At 40.4% G+C, this 22,978-nt stretch overlaps 1 protein-coding gene across 4 annotated transcripts in view; it reads right to left on the bottom strand.

Moving 5' to 3' along the window:
- Positions 1 to 22,978, bottom strand: part of LOC310707401 (cytochrome P450 2U1-like) — a 51,880-nt gene that overhangs the window by 6,434 nt on the left and 22,468 nt on the right. The window contains exons 1-2 of one of the 4 annotated variants that reach the window (XM_083504584.1): positions 16,087 to 16,242; positions 14,093 to 14,268 (exon numbers count right to left, since the gene is read on the bottom strand). The exons of 2 other annotated variants lie outside the window; for them this stretch is intronic. In XM_083504584.1, coding sequence (XP_083360710.1) covers positions 14,093 to 14,251 — 159 coding nt within the window. In that variant the 5' untranslated portion in view covers positions 14,252 to 14,268; positions 16,087 to 16,242. Of the gene's footprint in view, positions 1 to 14,092; positions 14,269 to 16,086; positions 16,243 to 21,042; positions 22,691 to 22,978 lie in introns of those variants that run through there. One more of the 4 variants, XM_083504582.1, reaches the window with a different exon arrangement.

Below are 22,978 nucleotides of genomic sequence, written 5' to 3'. Positions count from 1 at the left end.
TATTTAGTTGTTGTTGGTTTTTGTACTGTTTTAAAACCTTTTATAATAAATAATAATAATATTTTTTTATTTATACCCCACCCTTCCCAGTTCAGAAAACTGGGCTCAGGGCGGCTAACAACAAATTTAAAACACTTAATTGATGCAGCCAAAAACAGCATAAAATACAGTATAAAACGTGAATAACAATAAATTCAGAATTCAAAAATCAATTTAGGGGGGAAATCCAGCCAATAAACATTAGATGATCACCAGGGCTAGCTGGCTAAATTAGTCCTATTTGGGCCAGAGAGGAGACCAGGGAGAATTAGCTGTGGGATCCCAGAGTGGGTAGTCTTCATAAAAAGGGGAGGGGAGGGGAGGAAGGGGAATAAAAGACCAGGCTAAATTCAAATTGAAAGCCAGGCAGAATAACTCTGTTTTACAGGCATTCTTAAGGAAATCAGCCCTGAGTGCTCACTGGAAGGAGAGATCGTGAAGCTGAGGCTCCAATACTTTGGCCACCTTATGAGAAGAGAAGACTCCCTGGAAAAGACCCTGATGTTGGGAAAGATGGAGGGCACAAGGAGAAGGGGACGACAGAGGACTAGATGGTTGGACAGTGTTCTTGAAGCTACCAGCATGAGTTTGACCAAAATGCAGGAGGCAGTGGAAGACAGGAGTGCCTGGCGTGCTCTGGTCCATGGGGTCATGAAGAGTCGGACACGACTAAATGACTAAACAACAACAACACAGGCCCTGCGGAAGGAAGTTAAATCCTGCAGGGCCCTGGTCTCATGGGACAGAGCATTCCACCAGGTTGGAGCCATTACTGAGAAGGCCCTGGCCCTGGTAGAGGATAATCTGACTTACTTAGCACTTCTGGAGGCGACGCCAATGGCAATGGCGGTCTCCTTCTGATCTGGAGGAGAAGCTCCGCGGAACCTGGGGTCTTACCTCTACGGCGCAGTGGGGACCCGTCCAAAAACCGCAGGCGGGAGAAGCCTGCGGCCGTGGGACTCGGCGGGTGCCAGAAGCGCCCCCCCCCCCAGTAGCGAAGGGACCCCACGAGGGGCTCCGGAGTGGAACGGGGGTGGCGTGGTGCTGAGAGTCGATCACTACTTCCGTGGAGTGAAGCCACGCAGCTGTTGCCAGAGAGCGCTGACCTTTTTCCTTTGAAAATTCGGCTTCTAAATTATAACCCGTGAGTAAGACTTTAAAAATCGGGAGATCAAAGGTTTGGCTTGCCTTTGATCGACGCAGCGAACTTGAATTTGGCACTGAAGCGGGAAGGCACAAAATGGAAGTCCGTCTTCCGGTTTTTGTGAATAGGATTAAAGCAAAGACTTTTGAAGTTAGAGCTGGAGAAGCAGAACAGAGGAGTCTAAATTTTAATGCCAGATACAAGAACTCCCTCTTGGAGTGAGGGGGAGAAGGAAACTTTGGACTTAAGGGTTAAAAAAAGTGAGGAAAAAAGACCACTGCCTAATCCCTGATATTGGTCTGCCAGAGACAGTGAGAAAGTGTTGCACCGCTTATAAACATTTGTAACTGTCGGTGAATACTCTGCATGTGAACTGGAAAGGACTCCTTGCAATTGTTGCCTATTATTGAACTGTTGCCTTTTATTGAAAAAGGGCAGGACTGCTTTTGGAAAAGTTGCCTTGAAAGTAACATTGTTGCCAAGGTGCTCCCCTAGAAGAGGCCTGGGATATAGCTTGGGATTTTCCATTACAGCAGGTTTAGAAACTTTCTCACCAGAAAGGAAGCTTGAACTGTGTGAGCGACCTTGAATTCTAAAGATAAAGTAATGGATCAGGAAAAACCCCAGCCTACAAGGATAAAAACTAGATTGCAGCAATGAAGACAATCAATAGTAGCACCTCCTGTCTTAGAAAAAGAAGATACTGGGCAGCCTGGAGCAAAAAGTATGGGTGCTGAAGAGACATTAAACGCATCATTAGACAAAATATTTGGAGCCTTGGAAAAACTGTCAGCTAAAATTGACTTAAATACTACAACTATCAGCTCCAATACTCAGGCCATTGACCGACTGCTGCAGGAATCTAAACTGACAAGGAAGATTGCTGATGAGGCTAAAGAAAAGGGGCTGGTGGTAGAAGGAAAATTACAGCCAATTAATAAGCAATTAGAAGACCATAAGGCACAGTTGTCCTTAATTGAATTGAAAGATAAACAGGCTAATTTAAGGATCAGGGCAGTTCCAGAATTGGAAGAAGGAAAATTGAATGACTTTCTTACACAGGAATTTGAAGAATTCTGGGGCCTTGATCCAGAGAAAGATTTCAAGATAAAGACAGCCTTCAGACTTGGCAAAGAGAACAAAGGGAGAAGAAAGAACAAGGTAAGAGACTGTTTGATTACACTCAGATCCAAAGAAGAGAGAGATAAAATACTGGGCCTACATTACCAGAAATCATTGGAAATAGAGGATTCCAGGATAGAAATTTTTAAAGATATTCAAAAATATCTATTGGACCTCAGAGCTAACTACGGAGACCTGGTGAATCTGTTAAGAAGAAACAGTGTCATCTTCAGGTGGGAATTTCCCCAGGGGTTATCGTTTACTTACAGAGGGGAAAAGGTGAAGATAAGATCAGAGGAGGACAAAAAGAGATTCCTGAAGGATCATGAGGAAGAATTACAAAAAGAGGCAGAGAGAAGAGAACCAAAATTAAAACCAGGAGTTTTGGACCTAGCAAAGCCGCCATTGGTACTGGACAAACCAGAAGTGAGACCACCCACAGACCAAGAACAAGCATTGGGAGCAATTGGAGGAGAAGCAGAATAACCACACAATGTCTATGAAGGTATTAAGTTGGAACATTCGAGGCCTGAATTCCCCTGACAAGAGGGGAAAAAAATTCCACTTATTGAAAAAGGAAAAATTGGACTTGATATGTTTGCAAGAAACCCATGTGATTAGAACACACAGGAAAGTACTAATTAACAAAAGATTAGGACAAGAATTTATTTCATCAGACAAAGTTAAAAAGAGAGGAGTGGTGATCTATGCAAAAGAAAGTTTATCACCTAAATTCTTCTTCAAAGATGACCAAGGAAGATTTGTGGCTATTGAAATACAATTCCAAGGTGAGAAATTTTTGATAGTAGGTATATATGCACCAAATGAGGGGAAATCAGAATTTTACAAGAAACTGCATGAGACATTGTTGGATTTTATGGACTTTAACATCATTATGTTTGGAGACATGAATGGAGTGGTATCGACAAATATGGATAAGTCAGAAAGACAAGTGGTGACAAAAGACGGAAGACTACCGAAAACCTTTTTTGAAATGACAGACAATATGGATTTAATTGACATTTGGAGAACTAAGAACCCCCTAGGCAGAGAGGGGACATTCTTTTCTGAAGCCCAAAAGACTTGGACAAGGATGGACCAAATCTGGATAACCAGAGGAATGGCTCCTAAGATCCGAAAAGTGGAAATCTGCCCAAAAACCTGCTCTGACCATAACCCTGTGAAAATGGAAATGAAACCAACATTGACTGGTTCTTTTAGATGGAGGATGAACGACACCTTATTTAGAGATCCAGAAATTATCAAGAAGGCCCAAAAAATTATAAAAGACTATTTTGAGATAAATTTGAAGACTACAGTGGAAAAAAGAACAATCTGGGACACAAGCAAAGCTGTAATGAGAGGGTTTTTGATCCAGCAAAATTCAATAAAAAGGAGAACTCAAAATGAGAAAAAAGAGAAGATTTTGGAGAAAATAAGAGAAGGAGAGAAAAAACTTAGAGCTAAACCAAAATCACAAGAGATATTGAGAGAAATTAAGTTATATCAAGTACAATACATGAAAATGATAAATCAGGACATTGAATGGAAAGTTAAACAGATGAGACAAAAGACCTTCGAATCAGCCAATAAATGTGGGAAGCTGTTAGCATGGCAGCTGAAGAAGAGACAAAAGCTAAACACGGTTACCAATCTTGAAGTGGACGGAAAGAATATACAGAATCCACAGGAGATTAGAAGCTGCTTCCAGAGATATTTTAAACAACTCTATACACAAGGGCCGCAGACTGAGTCAAAAATTGATCAATTTGTGAAAACTAATGGATTACAAAAAATTTCTCAAGAAAATAAGGTATCATTGAACTACAAAATAACTGAACAAGAGGTGGAAGGTGCGATTCAGAATATGCAACTGGGCAAATCTCCAGGGCCTGATGGACTAACCTCCAAGTACTACAGAACTTTGAAAGACTATTTAATTCAACCACTAAAGGAGGTTTGCAATGAAATTATGGAGGGGGAAAAGGCACCGGAGACGTGGAAAGAAGCGTATATCACACTTATACCGAAAACTGAGTCTGAAAAGACACAACTTAAGAACTATCGCCCCATATCCCTACTTAATGTGGATTACAAAATCTTTGCAGACATTTTGGCTAGAAGACTGAAAAAAGTTTTGGCAGAGGTGATACATAAAGACCAGGCTGGCTTTCTCCCTGGAAGACATCTATCGGACAATACGAGGGATATAATTAACATTTTAGAAAAGCTGCGGGTGAACATTAACACAAAAGCAGTCTTGATTTTTATAGATGCGGAGAAAGCCTTTGACAATATTTCCTGGAGTTTTATGAAGAAGAATCTTCAGGGGATGGGGGTTGGACAAAACTTTGAAAATGGTATAGGTGTGATATATTCTGAACAAAAAAAAAAGCTAAATTGATTGTAAACAATATGGTTACAGAAGAGTTTAAAATAGAGAAAGTAACACGACAAGGTTGTCCAATCTCCCCATTACTTTTTATTTCGGTCCTGGAGGTTTTGCTAAATATGATCAGAAGGGAACATTTGATTCAGGGTATTCAGTTCGGAGTTAAACAATATAAACTTAAAGCTTTTGCAGATGATCTTGTTATGACATTACAGGAGCCGATATTAAGCACTAAGAGGGCCCTAGAAGTAATCCAGGATTTTGGTCAGGTGGCAGGCTTTAAATTGAATAAATTGAAAACTAAGGTTTTGGAGAAAAATTTGACGCCAATAGAGAAAGAGAGATTTCAGAAAGAGACAGAGTTAACACTAGTAAAGAAGGTAAAATACTTGGGGGTGAATATGACATCCAAGAATGTGAACTTATTTAAAGACAACTATGAGAAATGCTGGTCAGAGGTGAAAAAAGATCTAGAAATCTGGACGAATCTGAAGCTTTCCTTGCTGGGTCGAATTGCTGTCATTAAGATGAATGTATTGCCTAGAATGTTATTTTTATTCCAATCACTGCAAATCATTGATAAGATGGATTGCTTCAAGAAGTGGCAAAGAGATATATCTAGATTTGTCTGGCAGGGCAAAAAGCCCAGAATAAAATTTAAGATTCTTACTGATGTTAAAGACAGAGGGGGGTTTGCCCTGCCGGACTTAAAACTTTATTATGAGTCAGCAGCTTTTTGCTGGCTGAAGGAATGGCTACTTCTTGAGAATACAGATGTTTTGGACCTTGAAGGATTTGATAATATATTTGGGTGGCATGCATATTTATGGTATGGCAAGGTAAAAGCACATAAGGCATTTAAAAACCATATTGTCAGGAAAGCATTGTTTAATGTCTGGACAAGGTATAAAGACTTCTTGGAGAGTAAAACCCCAAGGTGGCTATCACCTATGGAGGCGAAAGCTTTGAAAAAACTCAATATGGAGGCTAAATGGCCAAAATATTGGGAAATTTTAGAACAGGAAGGTGACAAATTGAAATTGCAGAGTTATGACAAACTTAAAGAGAAGGTGTGAGACTGGTTACACTATTTTCAAATAAGAGAGGTTTACAATTTGGATAAAAAAATGGTTTTCAGGTGGAAAAATCAAAGTTAGAAACAGAACTGTTAGAACCCAATGCTAAGATAGTTTCAAGAATGTATAATCTGCTGTTGAAATGGAATACTGAGGAAGAAACGGTAAAATCTGCAATGATAAAATGGGCACAAGATATAGGACATAATATTATGTTTGCTGACTGGGAGAAGTTGTGGACCACCGGGATTAAATTCATGGCATGTAATGCCCTAAGAGAGAATATTATGAAAATGATACTCCAGTCAAGCTTGCAAAAATATATCACTTGCCCGATAACAAATGTTGGAAATGTAAAGAAGTTGAAGGTACTTTTTTTCACCTTTGGTGGACGTGCCCAAGGATCAAGGCTTTCTGGGAAATGATATATAATGAATTGAAAAAGGTATTTAAATATACTTTCCCGAAGAAACCAGAGGCCTTCCTCCTGGGCATAGTTGGCCAATCGGTGTTAAAGAAGGCTAGAACTTTCTTTATGTATGCTACAGCAGCAGCAAGAATTCTCATCGCAAAGCATTGGAAGACACAAGACCTACCCACCTTGGAAGAATGGCAGATGCAACTAATAGACTATATGGAGATGGCGGAAATGACTGGCAGAATCCGAGACCAGGGAGAAGAGTCGGTGGAAGAAGACTGGAGGAAATTTAAAATGTATTTGCAGAAATATTGTAAAATTTTTGAATGTTGAGGACATTGAAATGAATTGCAAGGGTTCTAGCAACAAGGTAAAATGCAAGATTGGATTAATAATAGATAGACTAACAGGACATGAATTTCCTGAACCAACTTTTAAAAGGGATACAAAAATGGGAGACATGAGGGAGTCAGGAAAATAAGTTAACTAAAGAGGAGAAATTAAGAAGGAGGGAATTTTTGTCTTTTTATATGTATTTTTTTCTTTTCTTTTTTTGTGTGTAATGTCTGTATTTTTGTATTTTATAATTTTGTATCTTTTTTGTCTTTTCTATTTTTTTTAAAAAAACTCTTTTTTTGTCAAAACCTAATAAAATATAATAATAATAATAATAATAATAATAATAATAATAATAATAATAATAATCTGACTTACTTAGGACCCGGGACTTCTAAACTATAATTATTCATAGTTTAAACTGTTTTTATATCTCTGTAAGGTGCCTTGAGACATACATACAAGAAGCAATTCATAATGTATAATGATGATAGTAACTATGTGATTGCAAAGTTCACATGTTATATTTGCCACATGAGTCCATGCCCAAAACATGTTGGAAGAGCTTGTTGAGAGAAGCAGTGTGTTGTGTTTCTTAGAGATGTCATAATCAATCAAATCTTCACACGTGCTGAGGCCAGGTTTTCATGGACCCAAACGAATGTGTCATTTGATAGCATGAGGACTAGCCACTCTGAATGACCTCAGCCCCTAGGTGTTGGCTCCTAGGTAATGCATTTCCTGTTGTGTGCAGCAGTAATAGAGAACCTTTGTTCTGTTTTTCTGGACAGCCCTTTAAATGTTTCATCTTCAGAAAATACCAGAAGAAATTATTATTCTTCACTACTTACCCTTCCCTTTTATCAGAGTCCTAAGTAAAGGAGTCTCTGGTCGCTCGTCTAATTCCTCAGAGTGGTCAATGAGCGCTTCTTTCACTGCTTGAAATCCAGACATTACTACAATGGGTAGATGTCCACACCACATGGTGTAAATATTTCCATGTTGCTTTCCCAGCTACCATTTGGTTCAAAAGAGAAGAGAGGAATGATGTGTTCAAAAAATGCAGTTGGATATTTCAACTTAATACGAGAACGTCATCCTCCCTCACCTCTGCAGTTTCTCACTATGTGCAGTTCTCTTCCTATCATCCTTTCCCCTCCTCCTCCTCCCCCCTCCTTCCTTCCTCCCTCCCTCCCTCCCTCCCTGAATTCCAACCCATTTGTTTTACTCCCTCCTAGCCATGTTGCCTCTGCCTAGGATCAGAGCAGCAGAGACACTTCATAGTAACCAGCCCTCCTGTGACAGACAAGAAGATGCACAAGTCATTGCCAGAAAATGATCTTGCCACAATCTTTGTGTGTGCAGGGATGTGGAACCTGTAGCCCACCAGATGCTTTTGAACTAGAACTCCCACCATCCCTGACTATTGGCCATGGTGGTTGGGGCAGATGGGCATTGTAGTCCAAAACATCTGGAGGGTACCAGGTTGGCATAAGCTGGGCTAGAGCCCTGGGTCAGGTTTCAGACCCATGGTGGGTTACAGCAGGAGCATCACCACCATGCAAATATATGGCAAGGAATTAAGATGATACATGTCTGGGCTAGAGATTATTACCGATGGTTCAGTAATTTTGTATTTTTTGAAGAGTTTTCGCTGAAAAAGCTCATAATTTTATTTAAGAAACAAACAAATAAACTAAACTATGGTCTGACAAAGAGTTAATGCTTGCGGAGGAGGCAATGGAAAGGTGCCTGTTCTGTTTGTCTCTTGTCTTCTCTAGTTACACGTGAGCTGCTGCTGAGAAAGGCTGATGTGCTCCTGCTTCATTGCCAATCGAACTTGTTGCCCTTCCGTCTGTTGGAAGGGGAGAAGTACACAGCATTCTAGGCCAGGGATGTCCATCAGGTAGATCATGATCTACTAGTAGATCGTGCTGTGTCTGTGGTAGATCTTTGGGAGCCCCCCGAACCCTCCTGAAAGCTCAAGAACTTTGGCTCCCTAAAAAAAGCTCAACAAATTTAGTAGATCACCGCCAGTTTTTTTATAGTTACAGATAGGTAGCCGTGTTGGTCTGCCATAGTCAAAACAAAAAAAATTCCTTCCAGTAGCACCTTAAAGACCAACTAAGTTAGTTCTTGGTATGAGCTTTCGTGTGCAAGCACACCGTGTATCTGAAGAAGTGTGCTTGCACACGAAAGCTCATACCAAGAACTAGTTTTTTTATAGTGGGAGTAGATCTCAGTCTCTTGAAAGTTGGACATACCTGTTCTAGGCCATGTTGCAACATGCAGTAGAACAAAAGGAAGACAAGATCAAGAACATACTGTAATAAGCTGTTTTATTAATTCAGCTTCTTGTGTTACACAATGTGTTTTGGAGATGAGTGCCCTTCAACCAGCAGCTATGAACGACACACATTAAAACTAGTTTAAAGGGGCAAGATTCCGATTAATACTGAAAAGCACAAAACCATGCAAAGTAGGATAATGGCAGCATCGGTAGCTATGTGAAATCCGGGGGGGGGGGGGGGAGACACAAGGCAACATAAAATGTTGTTGTATTTTCTATGGGTCAACTTGTAAGTTGTAGCAAGACTTCATTTCCCAGTGACATTAGTTTCACAGCTTTCTAAATGACTCTCTGAAGCTGATTTCACAGCCCTGGCCTTGTATTATTGGTGGGAGTATTAACTGGAGATTAGCACTTACTGTAGGCTTGCCATACATCAGGAAAATTCCTGCCATGTCCTGACAGGAATCGGCAAAATGTCAGGGAACACCCAGATGTACGGCAACCCAATGAAAAAAGCTCAACAATTTCCTAAAAAATGGCAACCCTAGTTTACCGCAGAGATCCTTTAAGAAAATTTTGGTATTTTAGTTTATAGTTTGTTTTTTATAAGTGCTTCTGGTTTGAGTGAAAAAGATTGAATAGCGCATGGAGGTTAGTACCTGTTGAGAGGCTGCCGTGAATGAATGCTGTGGTCTGCCTTTTTTCTGTAATAATATTTTATTCTTTTTTCATACAGAAAGTTACATTTGTTAACCTTGGTAACCTCAAGGTAAGATTACTTGCAATGTGTTATACATAGGGCTGCCTCTGAAGACAGTGCGGAAACTTCAGCTAGTGCAGAATTCAGTGGCCAGGTTGCTCACTGGAACAAGAGCATATTACATCGCTCCTGGTCCGGCTGCACCAGCTACCAATTAGTTTCTGGACCCAATTCAAAGTGCTGGTTTTGACCTAGAAAGCCTTAAATGGCTCAGAACCACAATACCTCAAGCACCACCTCTTTCGATATAATCTTACCCGGACCTGAAATCATCTTCTGAGGCCCTTCCTTGTGTTCCTCCTCCATAAGAGGTCCAGAGGGTGGCAACACAAGAATGGACCTGCTCTGCAGTGACTCCCCATCTGTGGAATTCTCTCGCCAGGGAAGTTCACCTGGCAAAACCTTCCTTTATAACTAGGCCTTTGGTTGATTTCATTGACATCCTATGCCCTTTTAAAATCTGATTTTTTTCTGTGGGGGCTTATTATTGGGTGGTTAATAATAATAATAATAATAATAATAATAATGTTCCATTGACAAAACAATTGGAATATAGAAATTTTCCATATAGAAAGTTACCTTTGTTACTCAACAATTATACAGTGGTACTTCGGGTTACATACGCTTCAGGTTACATACGCTTCAGGTTACAGACACTGCTAACCTAGAAATAGTACCTCGGGTTAAGAACTTTGCTTCAGGATTAGAACATAAATCGCGCTGTGGCGGCGCGGCGGCAGCAGCAGGCCCCATTAGCTAAAGTGGTGCTTCAGGTTAAGTACAGTTTCAGGGTAAGAACGCACAGGTTAAGAGGCTAATGATGGGAGTAAATTAGCCTCCCGAGTTTTCCCAGGGGATGGGAAAATGCTGCCTCATCCGCAGTTGCCAATAAATCACCCCCGAGTTCGAAAGAAGGAGGGGTGGGGGCACTGGACGGAAAGCCCTCGAGTGAGTTTTTGGATCTCCTGGACGCTACTTCTGATTGTGATCCTAGTTGCATTGCTCAAGATAAATAATTGGAGAAGAGTAAATGCACATGTTTTGAGCGAAGGAAAGGGTGTACTGATTGCTAATTAAATTGACCACTGAGAAGCTGAGTGACGGGTTGGACTGAACAGAAGACTACATCAAAGAATCACAACTATGTCGGTATGTTGAAACGGATCGGAAAGGGGGGGGGGGACTTTTCACTTTTTCAATATGATTTACCTAACAACCCCTCCCCAAGAAGAACCGCCACATGACTGATAGCAAGTGAGATGGGAAAATAAACTGTGTGGAAACAAAATTATCAACTAAAGGCTCTGTTCTGGAAAGGTAACAAAAGGCTTTTGGATGACGCAGTTCTAATTGGGAACCGCCATTATGAGACTGACTTTGTTGCAAGATTTACAGTCAAAGGGGGAGGGAGCCACTGTTCTGTTATCATATCTGAATTCTACGTTTGATTTGGCAAGAACTCCCCTGGAAAGGCTGATTTATGGAGCAACTGGTCTGGGAAAGTTAATGAGCAGACGCTTAGACTGTACTTTATGGGAACTGCTGAAATGGTGCCTGCCGTTTGAATAGGACTTTTGGATCAGCGTGAAAATCCACACAGGACTATAATAATGTTTGCTTCAACTCGCTTGTGGAGATAACTCAGAGGTTATTAAGAAAAAAAATGTTAACAGCAAGAAGATTGGAAGACGGGATTTGTAAAGGATAGCAACAAAGAGATGGAAAGATGGGACTTGTGAACATCAAAGCAGCAGAAATATGAGATGATTGGACCCTTTCTGAACTCAAAGCATGGGTACCCCCAACAAAAATTTAAAATTCCGCTAAATATTTGGAGTTTATTATGTATTGGTATAATTTGGAATTAATGTGATATGATTGGTTTGTTAACTGGAAATTTAATAAAAATTCTTAAAAAAAAAAAAAGAACGGACCTCCGCAACAAATTAAGTACTTAACCCGAGGTACCACTATATTCCAATTCAACAAAACAAGTGATTTCCCACTCACCCAATATCAATGTTTATAACTCGAATTACATACTATTGCATTTTAAAGTTCCATCTTATCTAATTTGATCCTCTCTAACATGTTTCTTAATATATTCTGCTGTTTTCTTACAGTTTAAACCCCACTGTGGTCTTTGCATATGGGAAATAACTTTTTATATAGACTGGAAAGGTTTTCTAATCTTCTTTAAAAGATTCTAAATTTGTATCTTTTATCAATTTTTGCCATCTCTGCATATTCCATGATTTTCATAAAGCATTCTCCCTTTGAGGGTGTTCTCTCCTCCTTCCTCAGTTTAACAGCATACAATAAATATTTTTGATCTGTAGGGTTTAATGCGTATTTTCAACTTTTATATGGTTTTGTGCTTTGCAATATTAATAATAATACTATTTACATTATTACTATTATTTGTATTGTTTACAACTTCTGACAACGGAGGCTTATGGCATTTACCATTTTAACCCATTCTATTGTTGAAGCTGAAACATCACAATTGTTGGGGGAAATAGATTAAAGAATTGTTGGCATCAGACTGAGTTATTACTAAGCAATAAGTACCTGAATGAGAGTATTTTCATCAATCTTGAATCCAAATCTCCATATGGCTCCAACAAGAGGAAGCTGGAGAGGACCTGGAGGATAATGCCTGTGTGACCAGAGCTGTTTCAGGTAGTGCAGAATCAGAAGAGGCACCAGCAGAGCAATCAAAAGTGCCCATACCTCCATCCTTCTCTTGCTGTCTCTTTCTCCTTAAATTTTTCTCCCAAGAGACTGTGATCTACTTCCAGTACCCCGAGAGTCATCTGGTATTTAATATGGATATCTTTCCCTCTTATGGAATTGCTACTCCTTGTAACCTGTGCCTTGGGAAGGTACCAATCTGATGTAGGCTTCAAAGCCTTCAGAAAGAACTCTGAGTTCAAGCTCTTATTAATCCAGCAATGAAGGTCAGGATAGTAAATGCATTACAATTGCAAAAGCCAACAAACTTCTACCTGCAGCTGAATCGAACCACAGTGCAGTACAATTGCTATTTCCACAGAGCACTTGCTAGTTGCAATCCATCAGAGGTGCCAACTTGAATAAAATATGAGGAAGGGGGCAAGTGAGCCCCACCTCACATAATCAATCACATAATGTGGCTCACGTCCACCATTAGAATGGCAATTGCCATGAACTTTGGCGGAGCCAGGCCCCTTCACATATTTTATAGGGGCACTGAAGGGACCTCAGCCCCTAGTTCTTCGCTCCTAGGTAACCCATTTCCTGTTGAGTGCAACAATAATAGAGAACCTTTGTTCTGGACAGCCCTTTAAATGTTTTCTCATAGTCATGAGGAAAGGAGTCTGTGGTCGCTCGTCTAATTCTTCAGATGGCAAGGCAGCACACCCCCAGAGATGCCTCCTGTTGGCATTCTGCTGTAAAAAGCAGCTGTCACAGCCTGCCTTGTGGGTGGACCGGCCCTCTGCTTCATAGCTGGTTATGATAAGAAACCCACACACATTTTCCTGTATTTACAGTGGTAGCTGCTGGTGCTAGATTTCAGGATCTGTGGGTTGGCATAATAACCCAATACTAGCATGAAGAGAGGGATCCAACGGAAACTCTGGCAGCAGATATTCAAAATGTGTGCTACATATTTCACTGCCTAATGGTCACCACCATATAATAGTCAAGCTCCTTTTTTCAAATCATTCCCAAAGCATTCACCACATAATGGTCACAGGGCATTGTAAGAGTGCATGAGAATGCCTTGCCCCAATTCAGACTACCTATTATCCTTCCTGTACCTGTTCACACATATTCTGTGCATCCTAATCACACCAAAAACAGTTAGTAACAAGTAATAAGCAATATAAACATAATTATGTTTCTTCATAAACACTGTTTCCTCGATTAAGGGTCATACTTTGGTTTTTCACCAATAATCGTCGCACACCCCCTTTTTTGAAAAGAATAATTGGCATAAAAATGTGACAATTATGGTGAAATATGGTACTTAACACTAAACATATTTAACCATTTGTTTGTCATCATGATAAGCATTGTTCAAAGAGGGAAGGATGAAAATATATTTTGGCCTTTCTAGGATGTGAAGATGGATGAGACAGGAATTTGAAGTCATACTCTAGTTTAAGAGTATTTTGTTTAGGATTTACTGTTTTTTCAGTCCACATTTGAATGTCAGATGAACATCAATCTAAAATAATTTATGTACAGAAGGAATGCTCCAAAGCAAGACCCCTTAACACACTTCAGTTTCCAGTCCTTTAAGCTCACATTTCCTAGCCATTTCTATAGATGCTTATGGATGGATGTCAACCCACTTTAGCAACTAAATTGACTTTGAGAAATATTTGGGGGGAGCTCAAGGCCATTTTCAACTGAGATTCAGGAAAAAAGATGCTGGTTTCCAGGCAAGAGATTAGTATTCACTTATAACAGGGAATATAATGATTCATTGGATGAGCAGTATTCAGCTTCAAAGCAGATACTTACTTTCTCCATCTGAAGCAGATAGAAATCAATGAGATCTTGTGGATCATGCAGAGACTGATTCTCCTTATGCTTCTCTATCTCCTCCTTTGCAAATGAAAGCACCATCTCTGAGCAGGACAAGGCCTTCTTGTGGGGCCCTGGGAGATTTTCATGAGCCATGGGAGAATTTCATAAAGCTAAAGGAAAGATAGCAGAAATGCTGCCATTACCATGAGGAAGCTTGGTCACACCGTTTGTGCTTTGGATTAGCACTTTAAAAAACATGATCTGCACTATTCTTCAGGGCTAGCATATTAGTTTCTCACTAAGAAGAAGAAAGGTGTCCATCGCTTTTCTGGAATCTCACAATGATTGAATTCTGTGAATTATCCCTAGCTGAAAATGTAAAAGAAAACTATGGCTCACAATATTTTCCCAGCTCCCAGGCATCATTCCAAAACTGGGCACAATCAGAGGACCCCTCCTGGAACAAGTTAGTGGCTTTTATGGTAGGTGGGTGTTGGGGGAATTCAAGTAAGTTCACATTTAAAAGCAAATTTGCCTAATACACAAAGGGAAAGACAGCCATCATTCAAAATGTACACTTCTCCATTTTTTAAAATTTTAATTGTATTTATTAAATCTTCCAGTTTGCCAGTCAAGTAATTCTGATCTTTCAACACAAAAAACTAAACCTTGAAGAAGGATGTTTTTTCTCCTTCCTTGTTTTCTCATTAAAGATCAATTACTTACATTTTCTGAATACATAAGGAGCTAGAAAATTAAAGTTGGACTGATATAATGCAGTGTTAGAAACTGAGATATGAAAGCTCTGAGCTAAATGGCACCTTAAACCTAGATTATGGGTGGAGCAACAGAATGTTTAGGTGTGCATTTTTAATAATAAGAATACAAAGCTGAAAATGAATGAACTGCAGCTAAAATCTTACATTCATTTTTCACATGGTCTAGTCCTCATCTGAATACTGTAAAAAACAAAGCCATGCTTGCCCTACCTGACCCTCTAATATTGTTAAGACAGTCTCTTCTCCAGTCTTCAAAGAGTGGTTGGAAGTGAGGAGGCAGAAAAAGGTCCTCCTTTCCTTCCACTCTGCAGCATTAATCGGAAATTTTAGGCTTAGAACTGTGCCCAGAAGTCAGAAACTGGTCACACTAATGAAATTCCTTGTTTCAAATGTGCCTAGAACACTGATATAAAGTTGTCTGTAGTTTCCCAGTAAAGTGATGCGTACAAAAATGGAAATGCAAATGATATGGTCATGTGTCCCTAAAAATGCATACAATAGTGAAAATAACACTCAGGCCTTGCTTCGGGCAAAATTGCAAACATGTGTGTGCATTAGGAGAAATTAGCACTAAAATGCTGATGAAGTTTCATGAGTACATTTTTAGAAAAGATCCAGAAGGGATGAAGAAATGTGGAGAACTAAACTTAAGTTTGGAAAAAGAGTTTAGTTGGGTCATACAGGAGGGAGCTGCTTTCCTTAGCAGTAGGGACAGTGCTTAAGTTGCAAGTCTCTCTTTCATTAAAAAAAATCCAGCCAAGGTTTTGGCTGCAGGGGCCTCACTATAGGCACCATCATCATTGCCACTGCTAAGTCAGTAGAGAGTAGACACATTTAGTTTTCCATGATGGCAACAAAAGTATGTAATTCCCTTAGTGAAAAGATTATTTTGCTCACCTCTGTCCCCTTTGGTGGGCTCTAGATGACCTGTTCTGAAGCTCATTGTTCCAAAGAGTCTTCTGTGGTGGACAAAGTCTTCTTACTCATGCTTTTTATTTTATCTCAATGATAAAATTCATAAGAAATTGAGCAGGCGGTGAGATAGTAAGTGGCCCTTATCTCAGATCAATTTAAACCTGATGTCACTTCTTCAACCCTCTATCCTCTATCATAATGGATTCCAAAATATTGATTTGTGGTATTAAGGCCCTGATTTGTGATATTCAGGGGGACCTGTTTGGCTTAGGAGAAATGAAAACAACTACTCACGATATGCCAAAAGCTACTTAATTTTTTTATGACAAAATCCATGGCTTCCATCAGCTTCTGGAACCGTTCATCTTCAAGAGCAAACCAGTGCCCAAAAGCCACAGGACATATCACGTTGGAGACTGAATTACCGATGGGCATGGAGGGGTCAAGTGGTTGTCCTGCAGAATAAAGTTATACTAATGTTAGCTCAGCTGCTCCTGTTCATACTGAGAGTGGGAGTTCATGGTGGTCAAGAGAAATTGCTGGGATCTCCATTAGGAACCAAGAAAAACATATCACATTCCTTTCTAAAATGGACAGAGGTTGTACACAAATATATCTTCATACGCCAGCTCAGCACCATCGCCCCTCATCACATACACTTTGAATGTGCAAACGTGCAAAACTTCCACGAGCTGATGGGCCTCCTCTGCTATTTGGTGCTCCATGCCTTTCTTCCCCAGCCCCAGCTTCCGCATAGTAACTACACCAAACTGTCTTTGTTGCCTCCAGGTGTGACCATTTGAAAATAATATACCTACGAAAAATCAGTGAGAAATAATGACTTACAGAAATCAATGTGAAAAGTTGCCATCTCAGAACAAACCATGTTTATTGAAGTTCATGCCTTTGCATGTAAGAGCTGCTTAGTCTCTCTAAAGCAGAGAATTACAAGATAATGCAGAAAGGATTCTGGGTATAATTTGGAGGGAATTTAGAGGAAAAACCTATCAAGCTTCTGGTGACCCTATTTGGAAAAGAATGGAAGTGGTAGAAATGGAAGTTCTTTTCTTTTTCTCTTGATAAATTTCCCTACAGGAAATGGAATTGCAAGATATAAACACGGGTGTAAAATAATGAATATACAACAAGTAAATAACTATGGATTTTTTTAAAATAAATGACTACAGTGGAGAGTTTCCTGTTTAAATAAAAATGAAGGATTTATTGTTTTCAAATATGGAGGAAAGGTTGGAATTTTTTTTGGGGGGGGGCGGAGAGATAAAGTCATCATCCTGGATTGGAAGAGGACTATTCTTGATTCATACTGGAATGAACATTTAGAATATTTTGAATACACACATGAAGTTGATATCTGGCCAGTGAAAGACCCTGTGTGAGAGGCAGGGTGGGAGACTGGGGGAAGAAAGGGAAGCACCCAGGTGAAAGCTAGGAGCCACTCCCTTCTGTGTGAGACAAGAGCTAAGACGTATCTTTGAGAGAGGGCTTGGCATTTCTCTCTCTCTCTCTCTCTTTTCCTTTCTTTGTTTTTATTTTGGTTATTTATTTATTTATTTATTTGTTTGTTTTAGTCAGTATGCTGAAAAGTTTCAGCAAACAAACCCAATTCAGCCAATTTTCCCCACATCGTTTTTAAGGATAGAATGTGTAATGTCAACCAGTTACTAGTTCTACTGGTTCCACCAGGCAGGATTTTTATTGAGGGTGAATTCTGTGCCATATTCTTGAGAAGAATATTCCACTTTGTTAGTTCTTCTGCAATGCTTCCTGAACACTCCCGCATTATTGCTGTCTGGGGAAACTATTTCTATTGCAAAAGTGCAACAAAAAGAAGTCTGTGCATATGTAGTTTTCAGTAGAAAGTTAAAGGATGTGATAGAATGGAAATGAAACTGTATGACCACCTCAAAATCTTTGCAGGCATAAATATTATTGAAAATGGAGTTGGATGTAACCACCTTGAAATTATTATGAGCACAAATTACGATGAATGTGTAATCAAAAAGTTTTCTGGAGGAGCCTTTGCTACATGAGTCTGTCTTTTGTGCTTCTTAGAGATTTCATAATCAACCAAATCTCCACATGTGCTGAAGCCAGGTTTTCATATACCCCAACTAATGTGTCATATGATGGCATGAGGACTAGCCACACTTAATTAAAAAAGATATCCAGCGGGAAAATCCGGCTGGGAAAGGAGCCAGTTCTTTATCTCTCATCAACATTCTGCACTTGCTCCTCAGGCTTCCTGCCACGCCTTCTTGCTCTTTGAAGTCACACAGAATGATTGGTGCTGATATTATTCTTTTAATTCCTGGCAATTGAGCTGTAACGTATGTCTGTGATTAAATCATAATTTCAAAAAGGTTTCTACACGCTTCTGCTGATGAGGAATAGACATCCTGATCCACTTGGGGGATTCGGAACCTATTGTGATTCAATCGCAGGAGTGACAGAAGCAGCAAGTCCTGCAACAAAATGGGATCTTTGGGGCTTATTTATGTAAGATCATGCTCACAGTACACTCACTGGAATTAATGAAACTAAATTAGTCATGTCAGGCAATTTCATCATGTCTACTCTTAAGTGGGATTATGCTCTCTATAATCCTCCCACATGTACTTAAAGACTTGTACATGGTGCAATATTAGTTAGCTGTTACTATATGCTGTACACAAACACCTACGCGCCTCTTTTCTACTCGCCTCAGTTTCCCTGCTCTGACCTCCCATTAGTTTACAAATTCTGCTCCCCTGTTGATTTCAAGCCAGTGAGAGTTACTCTTGAAACCCATCATCACAATAAATGTAATTCCCAGTTACCGTATATTGTCTCCCTGCTTATTTAACTTATATGCAGAATTCATCATGTGAAAGGCTGGGCTGGATGAATCCCAAGCCGGAATTAAGATTGTCAGAAGAAATATCAACAACCTCAGATAGGCAGATGACACAATCTTGATGGCAGAAAGTGAGGAGGAATTAAAGAACCTTTTAATGAGGGTGAAAGAGGAGAGCGCAAAATATGGTCTGAAGCTCAACATCAAAAAAACGAAGATCATGGCTACTGGGCCCATCACCTCCTGGCAAATAGGAGGGGAAGAAATGGAGGCAGTGAGAGATTTTACTTTCTTGGGCTCCATGATCACTGCAGATGGTGACAGCAGTCACGAAATTAAAAGACTCCTGCTTCTTGAGAGAAAAGCAATGACAAACCTAGACAGCCTCTTAAAAAGCAAAGACATCACCTTGCCAACAAAGGCAGTATACTTAAAGCTATGGTTTTCCCAGTAGTGATGTATAGAAGTGAGAGCTGGACCATAAAGAAGGCTGATGGCCGAAGAATTGATGCTTTTGAATTATGGTGCTGGAGGAGGCTCTTGAGAGTCCCATGGACTGCAAGAAGATAAAACCGATCCATTCTTAAGGAAATCAGCCCTGAGTGCTCACTGGAAGGACAGATCGTGAAGCTGAGGCTCCAATACTTTGGCCACCTCATGAGAAGAGAAGACTCCCTGGAAAAGGAGGGCACAAGGAGAAGGGGCGACAGAGGACGAGATGGTTGGACAGTGTTCTCGAAACTACCAGCCTGAGTTTGACCAAACTGCGGGAGGCAATGGAAGACTGGAGTGCCTGGCGTGCTCTGGTCCATGGGGTCACGAAGAGTTGGACACAACTAAATGACTAAACAACAACAAGAAGAAGAAGATAACTCTTATTAGAATAATTAGAATATTAGAAGAAGCAGTAGGTCTTGCAACCATGAGGCAGTTGTGGAGGGTGAACATCCCCTTCTTCCCACAGCTGTTTAGCTCTCCTCCTTCCACAGGTCCTTTCCATGCTATCTAAGACTCCACTGATGCACCCTTCTCTGCTCCTCCCTCTTCATCCCTCTTCTGGTCCTGGAAGACACCGGTAGAGCGGAGCTTGTTGCAGCAGAAGGGGGGGACACCCTGGCTCCTTCACTAGCCTGGCTCATCTCTGCCTCTTGGCCTCTCCTATCTCCTACTTCTGCCTCTGCTTCTGCTTCTGGACTTTTCTCTGCCACACACTGTCCCTGTCTGATCACCAATCCCTGGGCTCTCAGTCTTCATCCCTGGGAAATTCCCCAGGCCGTACCTCCCACCATTCCTTGGTGTTCAGCCAGTGCATGCCATCATGCCTCAAAACCCTCAATGATCCCTGGCATATGGACTTGTGGCCATAACATATGTGCTTGACTCATGGTTCATTATGTTCCAATGAGAAACAGGTAAAGGTAAAGGTAAAGGTAAAGGTACCCCTGCCCGTACGGGCCAGTCGGTCTGGGGTTGCGTGCTCATCTCGCTTAAGAGGCCGGGAGCCAGCGCTGTCCAGAGACACTTCTGGGTCATGTGGCCAGCATGACGAAGCTACTCTGGCGAACCAGCACCAGCACAGCACACGGAAACGCCGTTACCTTCCCGCTATAAAGCGGTACCTATTTATCTACTTGCACTTAGGGGTGCTTTCGAACTGCTAGGTGGGCAGGAGCTGGGACCGAACGGCGGGAGCTCACCCCGGCGCGGGGATTCAAACTGCCAACCATACGATCGGCAAATCCTAGGCACTGAGGTTTTACCCACAGCACCACCTGCGTCCCAATGAGAAATAGAGATTGTACTAATTACGACTATGGTTACTACTTCATTGTGGGGCGGGACATCCGCGTTTGAAAGATATTTTGATTATTATTATTGCACCTCCTCCATTTTGGCCTTGCATCTTATAGATCAGATTCTACTGTAATTTGTCATGTTGATTTGGTAGTGTGGGCCAGCTACAGGCCTTCTTGAATGGCACAGGTCTTCTTAATCCTTGTAAATCTGATTCTTGGGATGGATTGTGGGTGGAAAGTGCCTCTGACTCTATCAGTGGAGAAGGACAAGGACAGTGCTTCTTAGAAACCGACTTAGAGCAGAAATATTAGTACTGTAGTCACTCTCTGAAAGCAATGTATGATCCGAATTGCCTACATGCTGTGCTTACCCCAGTGGGTTTCTACATTTGGTTCTAGGTCATGGCATTCCCCCGGGTCCCAGTGAATTGTAGAGTGGGAAGGGACTCTGAGGGCCATCTAGTCCAACTCCCTCCAATGCTGGAATCTCAGCTAAAGACATCCACGACACATGGCCATCCAACTTCTGCTTAAATACCTCCAAGGAGGAGAGTCCACAATCTCCCAAGGGAGACCATTCCACCGTCAAAAAGCTCTTACTGTCAGTAAGTTTTTCCATATGTTTATTTCTGAATCTTCTTTTTTGTAACATGAAGCCATTGATTTGAGTCCTACCCTCCAGAGCAGGGCTGGATCAATACATATCAAAGAAGTGATTCAGTTAAACACATTGTATTTTTAAAATATTGTTCAATTTTACAATTAACATTCACATTCAAATAAAAGTCATAATCATAAACGTATACGATTCTCTGAATCCTTGGACTTCCCTGAGCTGAGATTCCATGGATTCCATTCACTGCATCATATAATGTTCTCCAGTTTTTCCTAAAATTCCATTCTTACCATAGTTCTTGTTACAAGTGTTGTTACATTGCTGCCAATGTTTTTAATTGTGTACAGTGTTCTCCAAGGGAACTTACAAATTTTCCCCATTCCTTATTAAAGTTATTCTTCTTGGTTTCTAATCTTTCCGGTCATTTTTGCCATTTTGGCACAGTCCATCCTTTTTCTCAACCATTCCTCTCTGGTAAGGACTTTATCTTGTTTCCTTCTCAGAACCAAAAATATCGGCGCTGCTGTCGTAGCATACATAGTCGTTTCTGCTCCTTTCATATTTCTGCACCTTAGATTCCTAGTAAAAACGCTTCTGGGTTTTTCCACAAAGGTTATTTTAAATATTTTTTTCAACTCATTATATATCATTTCCCAAAATGCTTTTGTTATCTTGCAGGTCACTACGTATGGTGGAGGGTGCCTTCTTTATCTTTACATATCCAACAAATATTTGTAGCTGTTCTATACATTTTTGCTAATTTAGTAGGTGTTAGATACCACGATACATCATTCTCACAAAGTTTTCCATGCACAGCATGCTGTGAATTTTAAATCTTTCCTCCATAACTTTTCCCAAGATGAGAATGGTATATTATGCCCAGTATCTCTTGTCTATTGTATAGTCACTGATTTAATGTATTCGTCTTTAGCATACCATTCTAGCAACAGTTTATACATTTTGGAAAGTAACTTCACATTCATTTTTATTACTGATATCCTTCCCCACTTAAATGCATTGTAAACTTCATACAGGGAAGTTCCTTTGGCGAAAAATGGGACTCCACTGCGCCATCTGGTGTCATAGTGTTATAATGCATAGAAAGAGCTTTATCTTTACAAATGTAGCCTAGTCCCAGGAGAAAACTATTACTTCCCTTAATCTGGACACTATATATCTGCTGATGCAGCCTAAAACAGCATTAGCTTTTTTGTAATTGCATCACACTGCTGACTCATATTAAGCTTGTTGTCCAGAGAAGACCTCAAGTGAAGGAGACAGTGTTGTTGCAGAGAGTTTCAGAAAAGCAAACTGTTTTACACCTTTATATTTTTTTCCAGCCCCAAAATTGTGAAACAAGAGACATGACAATGTCTTGCCAGCTTTCTGTACATGATAACGTGTTCAGGAGGAAGTTGCTTTGCAAATGTGCTTTGCAAACTGCAAGCAGCAAGTTTCATTCAGCCCAGGGCAAATTCATTTGCTCCATATCTTCACCGTTCCCTGGTCAAGAATCCAAGGAGTTTTCTTGGAACACCCCCAACCTTGAAATTTCTATCCCAGACATTGAACAGGTAGTAATCACCAGTGATACGAGCTGAAAGAATAACATTAAATGATCCACTTTTGCTGGAACACTTAACCAGATTGTGGACTCTTGTTCATTGAAGGCTTTCAGCAGAGATTGTTTGAGGAAGAAATGGGAATTTGCCTTCAATTATTATACTACTACCATTATACTACTACTACTACTATGCTTTGGTTGGCATTCCCTGCATTACAGAGGGATGGCTTGGGCAACCCTCGGGGTCTCTTTCTGCTCTGCAGTTGTTTTTTTATTGTAGGGTGACAAGCAGAAGAAAGAAATTTGTCTGGATAAAAATCCAGTGTAAAAACAGTTGTGTGAGGTTTTTTGAAAGC

Source organism: Podarcis liolepis (assembly GCF_965112155.1).
Source record: "Podarcis liolepis genome assembly, chromosome: 5".
Lineage (NCBI taxonomy): Eukaryota > Metazoa > Chordata > Lepidosauria > Squamata > Lacertidae > Podarcis > Podarcis liolepis.
Note: the sequence above shows the minus strand (reverse complement) of the source record. Positions and strands in the feature narration are given on the sequence as shown.